At 39.6% G+C, this 19,544-nt stretch overlaps 3 protein-coding genes across 3 annotated transcripts; all 3 read left to right on the top strand.

Moving 5' to 3' along the window:
• Window positions 1–502: 502 nt before the first annotated feature.
• clrn2 (clarin 2) lies at window positions 503–6,508 on the top strand. The gene is made up of 3 exons (XM_012869923.3): window positions 503–987; window positions 4,118–4,297; window positions 6,122–6,508. Exons 1-3 carry the CDS (start codon window positions 735–737, stop codon window positions 6,388–6,390), a joined length of 702 nt encoding a protein of 233 aa, XP_012725377.1. The 5' UTR covers window positions 503–734; the 3' UTR covers window positions 6,391–6,508.
• Window positions 6,509–9,844: 3,336 nt separating this feature from the next.
• On the top strand, window positions 9,845–17,027 carry lap3 (leucine aminopeptidase 3). The gene is made up of 13 exons (XM_012869839.3): window positions 9,845–10,059; window positions 10,154–10,269; window positions 10,832–10,886; window positions 11,674–11,779; window positions 11,862–12,024; window positions 12,130–12,294; window positions 13,455–13,613; window positions 13,725–13,849; window positions 13,922–14,010; window positions 14,087–14,189; window positions 14,318–14,397; window positions 14,478–14,590; window positions 16,439–17,027. The coding sequence occupies exons 1-13, from the start codon at window positions 9,967–9,969 to the stop codon at window positions 16,623–16,625; spliced, it is 1,554 nt and encodes a 517-aa protein (XP_012725293.2). The 5' UTR covers window positions 9,845–9,966; the 3' UTR covers window positions 16,626–17,027.
• Window positions 17,028–17,612: 585 nt separating this feature from the next.
• Window positions 17,613–19,544, top strand: med28 (mediator complex subunit 28). Its single transcript, XM_012869955.3, has 4 exons — window positions 17,613–17,818; window positions 18,844–18,910; window positions 18,995–19,107; window positions 19,221–19,544. The coding sequence occupies exons 1-4, from the start codon at window positions 17,660–17,662 to the stop codon at window positions 19,422–19,424; spliced, it is 543 nt and encodes a 180-aa protein (XP_012725409.1). The 5' UTR covers window positions 17,613–17,659; the 3' UTR covers window positions 19,425–19,544.

Below are 19,544 nucleotides of genomic sequence, written 5' to 3'. Positions count from 1 at the left end.
TTCAACAGGATTATCCAGCAAAGAGCAATGAGAACCAGTGAGCACATAAAGTGAGGGAGAAGTGGAGTAAGGCACTGAATGCAGGTGAGTTAGTCAGGAGATATTGTGAATCAGCCGGGCAGAAGGAGCGAGACTGGGGAATTAAACATGTGAATAAAAAGTCTGCAGGGAGAGAAATGCTTTGCCTCAGAGCTCTGCTTGTTGTACCACAACATTTGAACCATTAGCTGATGACCTGAAAATATGTAGGGCACATTATTTAGGCAAGGCCGACATCTTCAGCCGATGCACTCAGTTGACCTTTAGTCGCTGGTGTAATAACCCACATCTGTCATCTGGTTTAATGAACGCACTTAATTTTACAGCTGATTGAGCAACTAAGGCCATAATCCTCGAGTTTCTGCATCTGAAGTCGAAATTGCAAAGGTTAATTTCTCCCATGGATAAACGTGTGTGTGTGGATGTGTGTGTGTGAGCAGAAACCAGGCGCGCAGGACGCGGATAGAGTTTCCCCCGGTAAGAGATCACCCTGACGCCCGTAGATTCAGTTTCTCCTGTCGTGTGAGTTGCACATGAATACATGCAACATCACGCCGCGTCCGACAGCTTTTCTCCTTCCAAGCTGAGAGGAGACGAGGAACAACGGCCCGTAGACTCATGGTGATCGCCGAGGGCGCCCCGCGGTCGCTGCCCGGTGTCCTCCTACCGTCCCCGGGGCACCATGGGCTCGTAAGATGCCTTCTCTGTGGAAAAGAATAACATTCTCGGTGGCCTCGGCGCTGTGTCTCGGCTCGGCGGTCCTCCTGGTGGTGGCTCTGTCCACGGAGCGCTGGGTCGTCGGGCGGATCCTGTGCAAAACCGGCGTGGACATAGTGAACGCGTCCAGTCCGGAGCTGGAGCAGTTTATTGGGGATATTTACTACGGCTTGTTCCAGGGAGGAAAGGCCAAGAGGTGCGGACTCGGGGAGAGGCGCTCCAAGATATACAGTAAGATATTTAGCAGTTAATATGATTACTCTAAAATATCCAAATACAAGCAGACTTGATTAATTTAAACAATCGTTTAATATAAAAGCATAATCTAATATTTATAATAGAAAAAAAACATTAATCAAATAATAACAATTACATTGAACCCATTATCAGCATCATGTAAGGCAGGGCCCCAAGAATAACCAAAGACTGGGGCAAGCAGGATCTTTTTTTTTTCTTTTTGGAAATTAGGAGGCTAAAGTTGTAAAATTACGAGAATAAAGTAATATTCTTGTAAGAACTCTTACAGAGAAGTTCATCCTTCCTCCTGCAATAAATTTAGGAATGTGGAGAATCTTGTAAAGTTATACTTTAATATCGGTTTCACATATAAGGAAATACTAAATCTTTTTAGTACATCAGCAGTGACCACCAAGTCCTGTCTTACGGACCCCCGGGGGTCCCAACCCCCACTTTTGGAAACCCTTGATTGTAACTGAATATAATTTTGCACATGAAGCCTTTTTGATGTTAAAAAAATGGAATTTCAGTGCTGTGCAAAAGATTTAAAGCACTATAGGTTTCAAGTCTAATCTTTTAAAGTGATCCTAAACAGTATCGCCCCACGTTCTTGAGGTCTTTTAACATTTTAACCCTTCTGTAAAATCAACTTTAGATACATTTTACCTATAGAACTAGGCGAATAATATATCTGCCTATAGATATCATCGCAATGTCATTGTGTGCAATATTGCAATCACGGAAGAATTTTTGGTTATTTGATTTGCTCACTGCTCAAACAGTGAAACACATTTTAATTAGAGTACAATAGCAAGTCAGTTAAACTTTATGCATATTGAACTAGTCAGTTCAGCGGTAGAGGGGGTTGTTCAGCCGTGTCAGCTGGATTAATGTTAATGAAATAAACAACGGTTGCACCAAAGAGGCAATAATAAGATGGGTCAATGGTTCTGCAGCTGGAGAGCACAGAGATTTCCTAATTTTTTGACTGCTTTTCAGCAGTTTTGAATTTGACCAGGGTCAGTGTCTCCCGGCAGAGTTTCAACAGTATTTACAAAGTGTTCCTGTAAATTTCTTTAGCAGTTTATGGGTCGTGAATTAAAACTTTTCTCGCTACCATAATATCTGGTCACTTAGATGGGCTCTCACTGTCCTTTATGGTCACATCTGATACAACGGGGCAGGGATATGTGATAATGGAAAAGAAAGAGAGCAGTAAGAAAAGTCTGGGTTAAATGCTATCAATATTTTTAGCACATCATTCAACAATAATACTTAAAGCGAAAGTTTTCCTATTATGCCATAGTTCTCAAATGTTTTCTGTTGCGCTCTCCTTTGAAAAAGGAAAATCTTTTTACCCCCTCCCCCCAACCAATCCCAACAAAATGGGTCAAAAATGTAACTTTTGTCGTTTTCTGTGGTAATGCATTACAGCTGTCATTATGAAGATTACACAGAATACCTTTAAAAATCTATTACATATGAGTTCATTTATAATATAGAACAATGTTTTCTAATAACTAGAATGTTGCCACACTTGTAACTACGTATGTAGTATTAACAATATAAATGGCTTTTAGCCCGACTCGTACCTGCAGTCAACTTTTAACTAGCTATGAACCTTATATTGCAAAAATATTAAGCCATTAATATTAAAGACAAAAAATCAGTCACATTAAGTTTTGTGCTTTTTAGGAGTTTATTAATAGTATTCATCATACTACAGGCTGCAGGTACGGACCAAACACCAGAGGGTGCTGTTGTCACATTAGAATGATTTAGAAGGCCTGTGTTTTCTGGACAAAAAGGCGAAGCCCCCCCTGCAATACCTTCACACCTCCTCTAGGGGCACACCTCACTATTTAAGAGGCACTGTTATGCAGACATATAAAAGGTTTTTCAGTTTATTTAGTCATATTGTTTTTCATTCTTAAATCAAAATAAATTATCTCCACACATCCCTCTGCTGACCTATCAGAAGTCATGGGTCTAAAGAAAGTAATGTTCAACCTGTGTCATGTTCAAGTAGAACGTGAATTCTTCAGGATTTATATTAAAGTTTGTTGAATGTTGCTCGTCCACTGCAGCGTTTACTAATGCCAGCTGGTCAGCTTGATTCCTGGGCCTCTTGTGATGTCACTGACTCAAATGCAGATAAAGCAGAATTGGATCATATTTCGTTCTTCGGTGCCCTTCTTTTTAAAACTTTGTGTTCTGGAACATAAAGAAGTGGAAATCTGGGCTTAATTACCGATGCTATGTTTTTAATGTCAGCGTACATTTGTTAGTATAGAAAAATGGCCAGAAAATAGCATCATATAATGCTGAAAAGCAGCCAAAGTCCAGACTTTCTGAACACCTAAAGGATCCAGTTAAAAACATCTTCAGACTGACTTGCATGGAGCACAGTAGCAAACCTGGGTACCACCTGTATTTGTGTCAGAGTTCTCCATCTTTGCATCTTTGTGTCTGTAGTCTCTTGGCATGTTGATTTGGAAGGAAATATGTTTCAGCGCAGAAACAGTACAATAACTGAAAACAGCCTAAAATGATCGAGCAGATCTTGTTGTAAAGGGTTTGCCTGGTTTAGGAGCCATGTAAATAGCCTCAAAGCTAATGTAGAGATTTTATGACATTTTGTATTAAAATTATGTTAAAATCCTTCCCATATTATAATAAAATGATTCCTATTAAAAATGAATGCAGTTTACAGGGATGTGTCACATACACTGACTTCAAGCATAACAAAGTGCATGTAATCTCTTATTAATTTAGAATTTTATTGGTTCTTTTTGGTATTATCTATAGTATGCTTTTGTCTCTACAGCACTTTGGCCTTTGTTTTTGTACTTTATAAATAAAGTTGGAAGGGAAACATAAACATGGAGGATTTATGAATAGTTTGAGTCACTTTCATTGAAGACTATTATTACTTTAATAAAAGGTTTTATGCATCAAGTGGGTTTAGGAGTTTTTTCACTTGAATACTTTATGGGTAAAAGTTGTTTAAGCAAATAAAGAATAGTCTATAAAATAGGGCTGGACTGAAAATAACAGCACAAAGAACAAATGGTTGATTAAAACTAGGAAAAAGCTCACCCCTTTGCTCTGTTTGCCTCTGCAGTTTTTCCAAACCTTGTGCAGACGCTGAATGGCGGTCTTCACATGATGGTGATTCTCTTCCTGCTGGTGGCTGTCGGCTTCGCCCTGGTCAGTCTGTCCTTCAGCATTTACAACGCTCGCAAAGTGCCCTACCAGAGCATCAAAGGTCACAAAGGACTCTATCTGTGGAACTTTATTGCTGGTAAATAAAAATAGAATACAATTTTCTGTTTTGCTTTTCTCAACATTTGTTGTATTTTCTTATTTTTACTAAATCACTAATAGTTAAGCCCAAAGTTATTTGTACCCCTGGCAGATTTAGGTTTGCAATTTCTGTCCAATCAAGGTTTGTTTTTGATTGCTAATGTGGGATGTTTTCATTGGTATTGCACTATATATCATCCATGAGGAGCCCCAAGTCCTAGAGGTTGGAAGGTTTCATGTCTGGAGGATCCAAATCACTGACTGACTGATTCACTTCAGGCAGTTAGTATGCAGGGCAGAGACAGAAGGAGAATCTGTCACGATCAAGGTAGATAAGCAGGCAATAGGCAGGGATTTCTACTAGGGCTGAGGCAAGAGGCGAATCCAGAATCCAGGTTTGATAATTGTTCACGGGATGCACAATCCAGGCATACGTATCTGATCAGGGACAAAGGAAGGCAGGCTAGGTCGAGAGGCAAGGCAGGAGGTCAATGTCTAGAGTACAGAAGGCAACTGGAGAATCCAACAGGGGCAAGACAGGCAAAATAAATCACAGGAATGAAAGCGGTTGATATCAGACAGGTACTCAAGAAATCCTGGATGGTTTACTTACACTGTGGCTTTCAAGAATCTGGCAGTTACACGCTGGGATAGGCTGGAATATATAGTGCTCATCCAAGTTGCCGCGATTCCACTTAATTGGAGCTGGTGCAAGTGTAACTGCTCAGACCTTTTTTACCTGAGTAGAGTAGGGGCAAGAACAGGAGCAGGGAATGAGATCATTTGACTGCAGACAGGGGTTTCACAGGCAGTAACAGACAGAATCATTACAGTCTCCTTCCTGTCACCCTAATATTTAGCTCCCTCCTGGGAGTGTCTAACACAATGGTCTCAAACTGCCAGTGCAACCCTTTGTTGGGTCTCTGCATCAATACCCCTCACTCAAATATTAGCTCATTAGCAGAGCTATACAGAGATTGACTGCATGCTATTGCAGCAGTTTTGCTATTTGATTCAGTTGTGTACATTTAAAAGTTGCAGGATATTGGCCCTCCAAGATTTGAGTTTCAGACCACTACTCTAACAGATTCAATCTGAGACTCTGGCTAGGTCGCTTAAAAAAACAAGAATCAGAAAACAAGAGATATTCCTTCAGCTTTCAAGTTACTCAATGCTGAAGATAGTATATCCTGCAGCACACAATGGCTTTATATATCATATTGCTTTTTTGAAAAGTTTCTTCACTGGGCGTTTATGCCCTGTTGCAAATGTGACAAGCCCAGCAGGCCATGCTTTCCTGCTCATGCCTCCGTGGTGATGTAAAACTTACCTCACTACTGATATTCACATTGCTATCCACGCATTTTCCAGCTTGTGATCACTTTGAGCCTTTGTGGTTGTTTCTTCCAACATCCAACCCAATTTCTGTTCATCAGTTCAGTTAATCTGTGTGTGACAGTTTGGGTCAAATGGATGAATCTTAGACACTGCTGAGTGTTGCAACGCTTTGATGGTTAATACATGATTACCTCTATCCTATTAAAAATGTTTGGACTGATTTTAAACTAAATGCCTTTTTGGAAACCAAACAAACTTTTTGAATTCCACAAGGAGGAGGTCAGATATCACGGCACAAACATGCTAAGTACCTTGTGATGGCCGCAGAAATACAAAGATGCACAATAGATTAAAACATGTCATCCAGTTTTTTATAAAATCATTGATGTTTTATTATCATTCTAGTATGACTTATATCCCCATGGTGAGTGCAAATGAACGTGTGGTCTCTACTTTTTCAGTTCAGTCACTCTTCTGTTTGCAGCTCTTTTTGGTGCCCTGGGGGTTCTTTGTTTCCTGGCTGCTGTGAAGCACCATCGTCTGACCGAGCGGGTTGCGAACTACCGAGAGAACCTCTTTGTCCTGGAGGTCCTGGAAGACAGCCTGGACTGGTCTTTCTGGCTCGGGGTCGGCAGCGTTGTGACTCACTTCGCCATTTGTGGGGTGGTCGCCATGAGCCGCATCAAGCTGCCCAAACCGGAGATCAAAAAGCCAGAAGAGCCCACAGTGTCTGCCCTGGACCTGCTCTACTGAAGAACACACACATATCCCGTTTGCTGTTGCCAGGACCTGGATAACTGAGAATTTTTATAGGCACATAAAAGACTCATTAGTTTTGTTTTCTGCTTATAGCCTGGAAACGAAAAACCACAAATGAGAGATTTGTGATGATGCTGTTTTAATGACATTTAGACTCATTTCAGACCCATTCTCTTTGAAAAGATTGTTGTAAAAGACTCAAAATGGTGATTTATCTCAATGAAGCATGGTCTGGAAATGAGTCCACCGGCTTATTGGTTTGTTACAAGCTGTTATTGGTTCTGAATGAACCGATGAAAAACGACTTATTTGAGGATACGTAAAGTTCAAAATAGGAAATACCTAAAATATTCTCAATCTGGAAATGGGTGAGACATTACAAAAAGGATGAAACTTTTCATCCTTCCACCCTCTTATCCAAGATCTATTAACAGATTATCGAGGGAAACCCTGAACCCACAGGACCCCTTTTTGAAAGATCCAGAAGCCATCCAGGCCGGATGGGACAAAAAATGATCACACCAGTTTGGACATAAAAGGTGACCCGGTCTGTTTCAGACACACCTTGCATGAGCAACAGAGCGAAGGTATGGATCTTGGGGCTCCTGATGGCTGCTCCAGCCAAACACTGTTCAGCCTGAGTAAGACACGAAGCTCTGATTTACTGTTGGTTTTATTTTGGTGCTTTGGAGGACAAAGAGCGCGCCAACGTAAACAATACAGAGTTAGACTCTGAACATTTTACATTCGGTATTGTAAATTATGTTTATAGAGTAAAATAATGTTTGTAAATATGCTATTTTTTTTTTCATTCTATGTACAGAAAGTAGATCACAGGCGATTCAAATATTGTTTATAGTTTAAAAAAAAAAAATTTTTGTCTGGCTCCTGTTCGAGGCCTTTCTGAAAGGTTATGTTATTCTGCATGGTTATTGGATCCACTGAATCATTTTGCATTGTTGGGGTTGCATAAATGGAATCTGCATGCATCTCTGAAAAACTGATAAGGAAGGCCTGTTCTTGATCAGGAAGCCTTGTTACCTGCAGCCAAACAGTGAGCTTGAAACTTATTAAAAAACTAATGTTTAGAAAACAAGAAGTCTTTTGGTTTTCTTTTTGCAGTGCTGCCTACAACCAATGATATGATTCACTGTACCATGGCAAGAAGTTCTAATAACATTTTCTACATTCTATCAAATTACAACATAAAAAGACATTTCATTGGGGTTTTATGTGATATACCAGCAGTAAACAGTAAATCAATTTAAAGTGGAAATAGATTGAGTCATGGTCTGTTAGCATTCATCTCCCATGACTCAAAAATTTGTGGAACTACATGTTGTGGCCGTTAGAGCTGCAAGTCTTTGCAAGTTTCTACCAGCATTGCACATCTAAAAAGCAACATTTTTGCAGATTATTCAAGCAAAATAGTTCAAGCTTTTTCAGATTGCATTTACACAGCCTTTGAATCAGGTTGTACAACACATTCTCACCTATTTTGATCTACCGGCAGGCTTTGACTAGGCCATTCTAACACATGAACCAGCCTTAATCTAAACCATTCTATAGTTAACTGTTATAAAGTTTTTCCATCTTTGTTCTTGATTTAGGATGCCTGAATCTCATCCCTGTTGGTACCAGCTAGAATTCACTATGGAGTGGACAATTTGAAGAATGAATTATGTGTTCTGCCTTTTGTAGGACTCTTTTTTTTTTTAAAAAGATTCTTCTAAATTTGGTAAACTCACTACAATAACTTTGTCAGCAGTTTTTTGAGAGACAGTTACAGAGCGATATCCCAGACCTAAACTTACACCAGAGGATAAAAAATGTAAAAACAAATACTTGTTGCTGTTTTTATGTGCATGAACTTTATTGTGATTGTTTAAAAATGTTCTGAAGAGCTTTCAAGGATTTGTTTATTGGCTGAGAAGATTACATTTATTTTCCAGTGCAGTTTTTTCTGTCTTAATATTGTCAGACTGAGAGACGGATTTTATTTTAAACTCATTTTGTGCCCCTTAAATCGGAGAAACAGGCAGTATTCTCCTATAATGCGTAAAATAAAACACGATTAGTCAACTTCTAAATCATTAGCTACTCATTTAAAAACATAATTGCGCTTATATTTGTAAACATGTAAAATCTACCAACTCATTTCTTGTGTGAGAGTATTCTTGCATTTTTTTATGAAGTTACATCAATGTCCACTTGCCTGTATGATTTGATAGAATTTGACTTTGTAAAGTGCCTTGAGATGACATATGTTGTGAATTGGCAACATATAAATGCAATAGAATTGTTTAGTACAAGCCATTTGTGGTAATTTGCACTGACACTTTAACAACTATGGACAATCATATGTGTTAACGTAGATATATAAATGTCCTTACATACGTAGTCTATACCCATTTATTGGTGCAGTGACACCAGCTACCTCCAGGAAGAGGCAAGAGCCAAGGTATACAGCGGTTGAATATGTAGTTGTGGTTCTTAATATGTTGTTGTGTTGTTGTTTTTTTGCATGTGCTTAGTTAATGTTGCGTGTTTTTTTTAAAGATGCTGTTGCTGTTTTGAATATGTGATTGTGTTTTTTTTTTTATTGGTTGGTGTGGTTTGCACTTCAGAGCCACCGTAGTATACCCCAGAAAAGGTCGCCAATGCTACCTGGAGAGAACCAACCCAGGCATGCAAAGGAAGAACATGCAAACTCCATGCAGAAAGACCCCAGGCCAGAGTTTGAACCCAGGTCCGTCATGCTGCAAGGCAACAGCGCCACCAACTGTTCCAGGATGTATAAATATGCAATGCTGGCTTTTCCTGCAGAGGGCCTGGAGATGGAAAATAGCTCTGGCTATGATCTCGAATATTTGCATAGTCTTTCACAAATAAATAAATCCCAACGATACATTAATCTTTTTTAGAACTAAATCAAAATCTTCTATTCCTCTTTATCTTTTTTAGCCGACAAATATGGACATATACAAAAATTAGATTTGACATGTCACAATATCTGGTGCTTTGAGTCGACAAAAAGCAAAAGTAAACATGGTGCAAGAAAGCTGAAAACACCCTATTGTCTCATTACTGAAATGGGTCTGTCTCTGTTAAGTGTTGATTTTAAATCCTTAAATACATATGTGTATTTATACTTTTGGAGATTGGTTTTGTACGCTTCCACAGGTTTTAATGTAAATGCCTGTTAATTAAATTATTTCTTTATTTTTATTTGCCTTGCACAAGTTAAGTTGATCTCCTGTATATAGCTATTTTATTTCTCTTTTTTGTAAGAATGCAAAGTGGATATTCTTATTTGAACATGTAATTAGTGTTCTGATCAATAAAGTTGTAAAAAATATATATACCGTGGAGAATATATATATATTCTCCACGGTACATCGACCTTTCGCCGCTAGGGGGCGACAAAGTCCCGCTGTCTTCGCTCGTCGGTGACGCCACTTGAACGCGACTCTGAAGGCACTTCCTTTCGCTCATGTGTCGTGTCTGACCTTCCAGAAGGGGGTAAAACCTGCACTTTAACTCAGACGGACACATGCCCAGCAGGTGACAATGCTTGTTGTCAGGAAAGCTGCGCAGACCGCGGCGAGGAAGCACCTCTGCAGACCATTTTCTGCCTCCCAGACTCACCTGCAGGAGAGAAAGGTGAGTCGTCTGCCCCACATGAGGACTGCCTCTTTCATCACACCTGTGAGCAGGAACCGGCATGATTTGGACCTGTGTGTGTGTTCCTCTGCAGGGTCTTGTCCTGGGGGTGTTTGAGAAGGAGGCAGAGGAGGGAGGTCTTCATCTGACACAAGCCGCAGCCAGCTTTGACCAGACTCTGTCTGGGAAGCTGTCAGAGCTGCTGAAAATGTGAGTCTGTCAGCGGGTGTGATCAGCAGTCTGCAGGTGCATCCCAGTAAATCTGAATATCGTTGAAAGACAAACAGTAAATTAATTAAATCATATAAATAGTTTCTGGATTCATTACACACGCTGATGTATTGCTAGGGTTTGATTTTTATACAGCAACGTTTTTCTAAACAATCATCAAGAAACCTGGAAACTTCAAGCGTTTTACAGAAAGCAGCAATCCTGTTGCTCAACATGCTGCCTGTTTGGGGCGCTGTAATAAAGCATATTTCTGGATAGTTGAGTGGAAGGAAAAAGTGCAGTAGGACATGTTTCTCATTTTATAGAGATGGTCACATCCTTGACAGTATACTTACACATTTTAACAGATTTTTGATCTCATTGTACCACATAAAATCAGTCAATAAGCACAATGGTTAATCATATATAAAGCGCACCATCAGTTTTTGAGAAAGTTTAAGGATTTTAAGTGTACCTTATAGTCTGAAAAATCTGGTAAACCACTATTTTTGACAGCAGTTGAGTGTTTTTTGCTTAATAAATCTTTTGCTCTTTCCCTCAGTGCTGGGCCGGGTCTCAAGAAAGGCAAAAGCAGGATATTTTATGGAATTCACCAGGTAACACAATGCTGCTTTATCATTTAAGCCCTGTCTTTCACTGGCTTCAGAGTAGGGCTGAACGATTTTGGTAAATAATCTAATTGTAATTATTATTTTTTTATCTTAATATTGCGATTTAATGCAATTATTTTTTTCCAGTTTAATTCATCATGTCTTTTTAAACACACACAAAAAAACAATTCAATCTATTTCATCGCTGTGCGTATCAACTCAGCGCAGAAATTATTGCGTTCTGCCTACAATTTATTTCAACCAAAATTGCGATTTTTATTTTGACTTTTCTCTGCATTAACCACAAGCAACAAAAATGTCCTCTAGATAAAGATGTTTGTAAACAAGGACTATTTAAACCAAGAACTTTTAATGTTTTTATTAATCAGATGTTATTCAAGAAAACAGCTTTTAATTGATTTGGACATCAACTCTTGTTGAACATAAAGTGCAACCAACCAGAAAGTATATGTATTAAACTGATTGACCAGTACTTAATGCTATGGTGAGATTCCTGAAAGTTTTTGGTAAAACAGTATGATTATATAAACTCTGAAGCAAGTAACACAATTAGATCATCTCACTGATGCAACTCTCTTCCCTTCCATGTGGAGCAAACCCACTTTAAACATTTTACTAACGTGTCTGATCCTTTAATTGTTACGTAACCAAAAACTGCAGACCTCTGCGATTTGTAAATTGCGTTGTTTTTTTTTTAAATTGTGATTTTATTGCAAATGCGATTAATTGTGTAGTCCTACTTCAGAGTAACGCCTGCTCTTGTCTTCATCAGGATTTCCCTTGTGTGGCAGTAGTCGGGTTGGGCAAGGACAGTGAAGGCATTTGTGGTGCTGAGAACTGGGATACCAAGAAGGAGAACATCAGACAGGCGGTGTCAGGTCAGGACGCCCCTCTGAACTCAAGCAGATTTTGAGAAGGTGTTTTACTGATATAAGTATTATTATTTATTTTTTTGCTTAGCTGGCTGTCAGGTTCTTCAGGAACTGGAGGTGAATCACGTTGAGGTGGACGACTGTGGGGACGCCAAGTCTGCTGCAGAAGGCGCTGTTCTGGGACTGTTTTCTTACGACCAACTAAAGTCCAAGAAGAAGACCAGAGTAACCACGCAGCTGCATCATGGGAGGTAATCTGACCATCAGGCTGCTGCAGACCATCTCAGATCATTGACGGCTTGTTAAACGGGTGAATTAGAGAGTTTAACTGTTTCCCCCTCTCTGTGTATTACCAGCGCTGACGTGGACGACTGGAAGAAAGGACTCGCTTATGCTGAAGGTCAAAACCTGGCCCGGTTTCTTATGGAAGCTCCAGCCAATCACATCACACCGACTGCTTTCGCCAACACCATTGAAGAGAGAGTCGCTCCACATGCTGAACGGGTCACTGTGAATAAACGGTTTGTGGGGTTCCACTTCTTAAAGTTATTATTGTTATTAAACCTTAATATTATTATAATAATAATAATAATAATAATAATAATAATAATAATAATAATAATAATAATAATAATAATAATAATAATAATAATAATAATATATGTAAGGAAGACCCTGTTTAGCTTAAAAACCTCTTTTTCAAGGGAGTCCTGGCTAGGGCTGGACTCTAATTTAATAGCAATATATATCGATAAATAGAAAAAAGGGTAAAAAAAAAAGTTCAATAGAATAAAGGTTTTCCTTCCTTATGCATTTTAGTCATGTAGGTTAATATTACAGTCATTAAATCCTCCCATCCAATCACAAGCAGACCCAGGAACGCTCCGCCCCATTAAAAGAGTTCAGAGAGAGTGTGTTGTTTTTTCTTTCATTAAAAATGTGCAGTTTTGGTAAAAAGTTGGTTGAATAAAGGGTTGAGTTTTAATACAGTCTAAATTGAATTACTTATTTAATAATTGTTATTTACTTATTAGCTTACTAAAGTATTATGTTAGACATGCTTTTTTATTTATCAACCTATTTTTTTATTTGTATGCTTATTTAGCTAATTGCGTATTAGCTTATTTATGTACTTTTGCCCAAGACTCCGTTGAAAAACAGGTCTTAACCTTAATAAAGATTTGATAGTAAAATAATTAAATTGTATTTTATTTATGTAGCACTAATTCACAACAAGTCATCTCAAGGCGTAGTTACCTTTTTTTTAATTTGCTTATTTAGTCATTAACTTCTTATTTCGTGATAGACTCATTTATCACTTTACTCTTTTCTGCTTCACTTATTTATTTACTTTGCCTGCTACCTTTTTTGTTTATTTCCTTATTTACTTATTGCGTATTTGTGTATTGGCTTACTTGCATCTCAGGATAATTGTTAAATTCCCGATTTGTTAAAATACTGATTAAGTTATTTAGACATTACTTAATGTAATTTGCTTACTTATTGGGTGAGTGACTTAAACATCTGTTTGCACCATTATGACAGGAAATAGCCTGATATTAGTTGTTTAATATCAGACTCTCTGAACTGCGGAGACAGGAAAATAGTTTTTATATAACACATAACCAGATTTATTATTATTATTATTATTATTATTATTACTGTTGTATTTTATTTGCAGATCAAAGGCTTGGATCGAGGAGCAGCAGATGGGAGCCTTTCTCAGCGTGGCGAGGGGCTCAGAGGAGCCCCCTGTCTTCCTGGAGCTTCACTACAACGGCGCCCCCGACAGGAAGCAGCCGCCGCTGATGCTGGTGGGCAAAGGCGTCACATTTGACAGGTTAACCATGAAAAGGCTCACTGCTGATGTTGATTTATGGTCGTGTCGCCTCGTTTATTGTAGGCTGTGTTTTAATTGTGTTCCCCTCTTGTTTCCTTTGTGGGCGTCCAGTGGCGGCATCTCTCTAAAGCCGTCTCAGTCCATGGACGCGATGAGAGCCGATATGGGCGGAGCCGCCACCGTTTGTGCCTCGATCGTCACAGCGGCGGCTCTGAAACTCCCGGTGAACATAATTGGTGGGTTGTCTTGTTTCTGGCTCCGTTTGGCCGTGTCTGGAGAAACCTCACGCCTGCTTTGGCTCTGCCCAGGTCTGGCACCGCTGTGTGAGAACATGCCGAGTGGAAAGGCCACGAAACCGGGCGACGTTGTCACAGCCAAGAACGGGAAAACAATCCAGGTGGGTGACGGCGTGCGATTGGTGGAGACAGCTGAGTGAGTGTTTACTGAGGAGCTGGTTTCAAACTTTCATTAAGGTGGATAATACGGACGCAGAGGGCAGACTGATCCTCGCTGACGCTCTCTGTTACGGAAGCACATTCAACCCCAGAGCCATTGTCAATGTTGCTACGCTAACAGGTAAGTACGTTTCTACGCAGGGCTGTCAAATTCACATCATTTTGTAAAAGGTAAAATATATTATTAAATGAATGAAAACGCATAAGAAGAAATAGATATTTAAAAAATTGCTGACCTCCTTCCTGAAGGCGCCATGGACGTGGCTCTGGGCTCAGCAGCGACGGGAGTGTTTACTAATTCGGACTGGCTGTGGGAGCAGCTGCACCAGGTAGACAGGAAGCAAAGCACAGAACGACTCGTTGGTGTCTCAGCCTCTCTAAAGCGCCCTGTGTGTGTGTGTGTGTGCAGGCCAGTGTTGTGACGGGGGACAGAGTTTGGAGGATGCCTCTGTTCCAACATTACACCAAGCAGGTCACTGACAGCCAGCTGGCCGACCTCAACAACATCGGCAAGTACAGCCGGTACGTATCTGACCGTCGCTCTCAGCGAGTCCCTCGCAGCTCCGCCATGAGCCGTAACGCAGGTCCAGCCTCCCTGCAAAGGCTGGTTTAGAAATTGATTTTAATTATTTTCAGGTTTTGCATAAGCAGGGAATTATATTTGTATTTCCAGACTTTATTTTCTATCCTATTGTCTAAAATCGTCTTTCCTCCTTGTGTCCTAGCTCCCTTTTTTCTGTCCTTCCTTCTGTACTTTCTTCCTTTTAGTCTTTCTGCTGTTTCTCCATTCCTCCCTTGTGGACTTTTTTCTCTCTGTCCTTTCCTTCTTTTCCTTTGTCTTCCTTTCCTTTTCTCCTCCCTTCTTTTCATATCCATTTTCCTCTGGTCTTCCCTGAGTCTATCCATTCTACCTTCACTTTACATGAACACTGTGAACTCTATTACACTAGCTGTACTATATGGTCCGTTCATTGCTGCGACACATCCTGCTGCTACATACCTCCACCACTCATAGTCTTACACATAACTTTTCTGTACATATAAATGTGTTTTTGATTTGCAAATGCTCGTGTTTATAATGCTTCTCCTTTGTCTCCTGTTTTTACTTGGAGCCTTGCACCAAACTTTCTCTCAAATGTAGCTGAATGAGTCTAAGTTTGCTCTTTCCTTGTACCCTTCCTCCTTTTGATTCATCCTTGTGTCCTTCCTTTTCTATCTTCTTTGTTTCTTTCTATTTCCCTCCCTAATCCTTAGTTCCTTGTAGGTCTTTTAATATTTTCTCTATCCTTCCGTGAATCATTGTCTCTTTGCTTCTATCCCTTCTTCTTGCCATTTTAATTTTTTTTTATTATTTTGTTTATTATCTTTCAATTTTATTTATATAGCACTAATTCATGAAACATGTCATCTCAAGGCACTTTACAAAGTCAAATTCAATCAGATTATACAGATTGGGTCAGATTATTTCTAGTTTTGTCTTCCTCTATTCATTCTCTAGCCTTCCTTTCCTTCAGCCCTTCTTCCTAATTCCTCTTTCTGTTCCTCCTGGTTCGTTCGTTCTTTCTTTCTTTCTTTCTTTCTTTCTTTCTTTCTTTCTTTCTTTCTTTCTTTCTTTCTCGCTCTTGGACACTGGTACCAATGACAATGATTGCAGATGATTCTTCAGCATCCACTTAAAGAAAATTATTGTCCTAAATGTATTATTGTATTTTAAAATTGGCTAACAAAGCTCTGAAAGTCTTAGAATTTGAGTCCGAAAGAGTATTAAATAGAGCACATCACTCCACGTGTAAAGTCCTGACACTGGCTCCCTGTTCCTCAGAGAACAGACTTTAAAATACTTCTGTTAGTTTATAAGTCACTGAACAGCTTAGCATCAAAATACAGTTAAAGACCTGTTGTTGCTGTACCAACCCTCCAGACCACTCAGATCTTCTGGCTCCAGTCTGCTCTGCAGAACCAGAACCAAACATGGAGAAGCACCATTTAATTCCTATACTCCACAAATCTGGAAGAAACATCCAGAAAACTGCAGATTAGCCAAAACAGAGTTCCTTTAAATCAAGACTGAAAACCAGCCTGTTTAGAGCTGCTTTCAGCCATAATAACAGGAACACTGACCAACAGATTTGATGTGTGTTGATGCTTTTTACTTAATACAATTTAATGTTTGTCACTGGTCTCACAACCAGTGAACGTTTCAATGGGTTTCTGATGTTTTTATGTTTTACTGATGTAAAGCACTTTGAACCGCCTTATTGCTGAAATGTGCTACACAAACAAACTTAGACTAAAATATTTACATGTAAAATGTGAACGTAGGTTTCACTGGTTCCTGTTCCGTCTCCCTGTTGATCTTCCTCTGTGTAGTTCTGGTGGTGCATGCACAGCAGCCGCTTTCCTCAGGGAGTTCGTCACCGCGCCTCACTGGGCTCATCTGGACATCGCTGGAGTGATGAGCAACAAAGACGAAGTTCCCTACCTCAGGAAAGGCATGTCTGGGAGACCGACGCGTACCCTGGTGGAGTTTGCTGCCAGGCTGGCCCACAGTGGCTGAGAGACGGGAGATAAAGTCTGTCAAAGTGCAACACTTTTCCTCCAGTTGAGGATCAGAGATCTTCCATCATGGACATGAGTCAAAGTTTAGTCTGAGTACAACAGTTACATAGATTAACTAATAATGTTAGTAATATGCTGTTCAGAGGTATTTGCCCTCTTTCAGATTTCTCCTGTATTTACTTTTTCTCACACTTTTCAGATCGTCAAACTCCATCAACATAGCGCATGTAAATGTCTTGCCGTACATGATAAAACCGTGAAATCTGGGTGATGCAGCGTCTGGGACGTCTGCACCAGCAAAATAAAATTAAAGTTTTTGAGCGACCTAGACAACGTTGGGACATAAAGAAAAATCATAAACCGTGTGGCATTATGTTAAACAGGCTGTTCATGTAAAAAATAAAAAAAAAATCCAAAACGGCTGTATTAAAACAATTCTTTAATCAAGATGGAGCTAAAACTTCCCTTCTGCATCGTAAAAGACTATTGCCAGTTATTTTAAGGTCTTGATGGCAGTGACTGCTTCCATTTCACATAGGGCCATGTTTGTTTGGACAGATTATTACCCTAAGTAAATAAAATCATTGAAAATTTGTATTTTTTTGTTATACCTAAATTACTTTGATCTGAAACTTGCGGGTTAAAAAAGGAAAAAAAAAAAACAAGAAATATTTAAGGGGCAAATACTCTTTCATAGCAAAGAAAGAATTTTGTGTTCTTGGCATATTTTTGTAATATACATGTTTCTTAAAATAAACAATTATTGCTTGGTAAAACTACCTACTGTTGTTTTTGGTGGACAGTCTGTATTCTACTCAGGCAGGAGGACAAATTAAACATTATATATACAGTCACAACTATTTTCTTCTTCTCTTTCGTTGTGTAAAGATCCTTAAAATTACTTCCTCCCATAATGTAGTAGCATAAAAAATAACCTACCTTTTAAGCTACACGCATCTCTGAAGAACCCCTCAGCCTCAGTACTGTGGGCAATGCGCATGCGCCTCTCACCCAGGTGACCGACAGGGGAAGATGGCTTCGTCCATGAATGGTATGTTTCCAGGCCAGCAGCCACCCGGTGGTCATCCCGTTGGGGGGCCTCCCGGACCGTCTCAGCCGAGTTTCCCCGGTACCGCGCCCCGGGTTCCGGGTAACAACACCCTGGTGGACGAACTGGAGGCTTCCTTCGAGGTAGGAGGCGAGCGGTTTCCGTTAGCTCTGTTGTTAGCCGCGTTAGCTTTAGCTGTGTGCCTTTCATGGGTGGCAAATGTATTTAGTATATAAAATTATGGTTCTGTTAAAATTAAGCGTTTTACCAGACAGGAAACAGTTTCCTGTCTCTGTTTGCTAAACGGATCGAGCATCTTGTGCTGCTATAATTTATTTTATTTGAAGCTTCAGCAATTAATTTGAAAGAAGGCAGCGTTCCTTGCCGACTTTTAATGTTAATATTGCGCTTCGTTAAGTCTCTGAACTACGTTTCTTCCTGCTGTGTGAACTGAAAGTTTAAATCTCACTAAAATGATATAAGTAATTAATTAAAGTTTCTGTTAAAAGTGGCGGCGGCTGTCCAGAGGGGGCGCATTTCAGTACAAAGACAATGCAAAGTGCTATACATGATTAAAATATAGGAAAATAAAACAGAATAAAAGCAAGTTGGAATAAAATGTTGAAACAAAATAAAACGTGGGAATAGAAACTAAAAACAAGTATTAAAAACAGTAAATATTGATTATGAAATAAAAAGTGATCATCACATCTGTTCGCTAATAAAATGTTGTTTTTTTAGCTTTACATTTCCATTTCATTTTGGATTATTTAATTATTATATATTTTTTCCAGGGCTAGGAGTCTTTTCAAATTACAAAAATCGATTCTGATTCCGAAGATTCAGAATCGATTCTTTCCTATCCGATCTCAAATTGAATTGTTGGAATAAAAGTTAAAAAATAACTTCTTACCTGAATTAAAAACCAGGTTGACGGTAAGAGTATTTTAAAATGCTATTCACAACAAGATCCGTGAATTAAAAGCCAGGAAATAAAAGTGGGTTTTCAAAAGAGATTTAAAACCAGGAACAGAGGAGGGCTGTCTGATACTCAATGGTAAATTATTCCACAATTTAGGAGCAGCAACGGCAAATTAATTTAGTTTTAAAGGTGGATGAATATTTATAAAAGCAGATGTGCTAAGCTTGCTCTCTTTTCCTTCTTCAGGCCTGCTTTTCATCGTTAGTAAGTCAAGACTATGTCAACGGCACAGATCAGGAGGAGATTCGAACTGGTCAGTGTAGCGTTGCATTTTTTTTTATTAATAGTGTTTCTTATTGATAATCTATATTTAAAAGCATACATATTTAATTTAAAGGTGTGGACCAGTGCATCCAGAAGTTCCTGGATGTGGCTCGACAGACGGAGTGTTTCTTCTTGCAGAAGAGGCTTCAGCTATCTGTGCAGAAACCAGAGCAGGTGTTGAAAGAGGTAAACCTTTCGGACTGGACGTACTGATCACGTGTTTGACATTCATGAGCTGCTTATTCCCTGCTCTCAGCTTAATCTGGCCTCTCTCAAGTACGTTTCTCCTCACTCCTCAGGACCTGTCCGACCTGCGTAATGAGCTGCAGAGGAAAGAAATGCTGGTGCAGAAGCATTTGGGCAAGCTGCACCACTGGCAACAAGTACTGGAGGATGTCAGCGGTCAGCATCGTAAGCCCACAGACCTTCCCCCTCCTGGACCGCTGGCCTTTCTGGAGCAGGCCTCAGCCAGCCTGCCCCCTGCTCCTCTAAAACCAAGCTAAGGCACTGGAGCAATGTCAGAACTGTAAAAGCTGCAGTAAAAGATGCAAAGCATCCTGTATGTAGGAGAACCGTCACATCGGAGGTGTGTTGTGGGTGGAGCTGTGTAATCAGGGTGGAAA

The sequence above is a fragment of the Fundulus heteroclitus genome, chromosome 5, assembly GCF_011125445.2.
Source record: "Fundulus heteroclitus isolate FHET01 chromosome 5, MU-UCD_Fhet_4.1, whole genome shotgun sequence".
In the NCBI taxonomy this organism is placed as follows: Eukaryota; Metazoa; Chordata; class Actinopteri; order Cyprinodontiformes; family Fundulidae; genus Fundulus; species Fundulus heteroclitus.
Note: the sequence above shows the minus strand (reverse complement) of the source record. Positions and strands in the feature narration are given on the sequence as shown.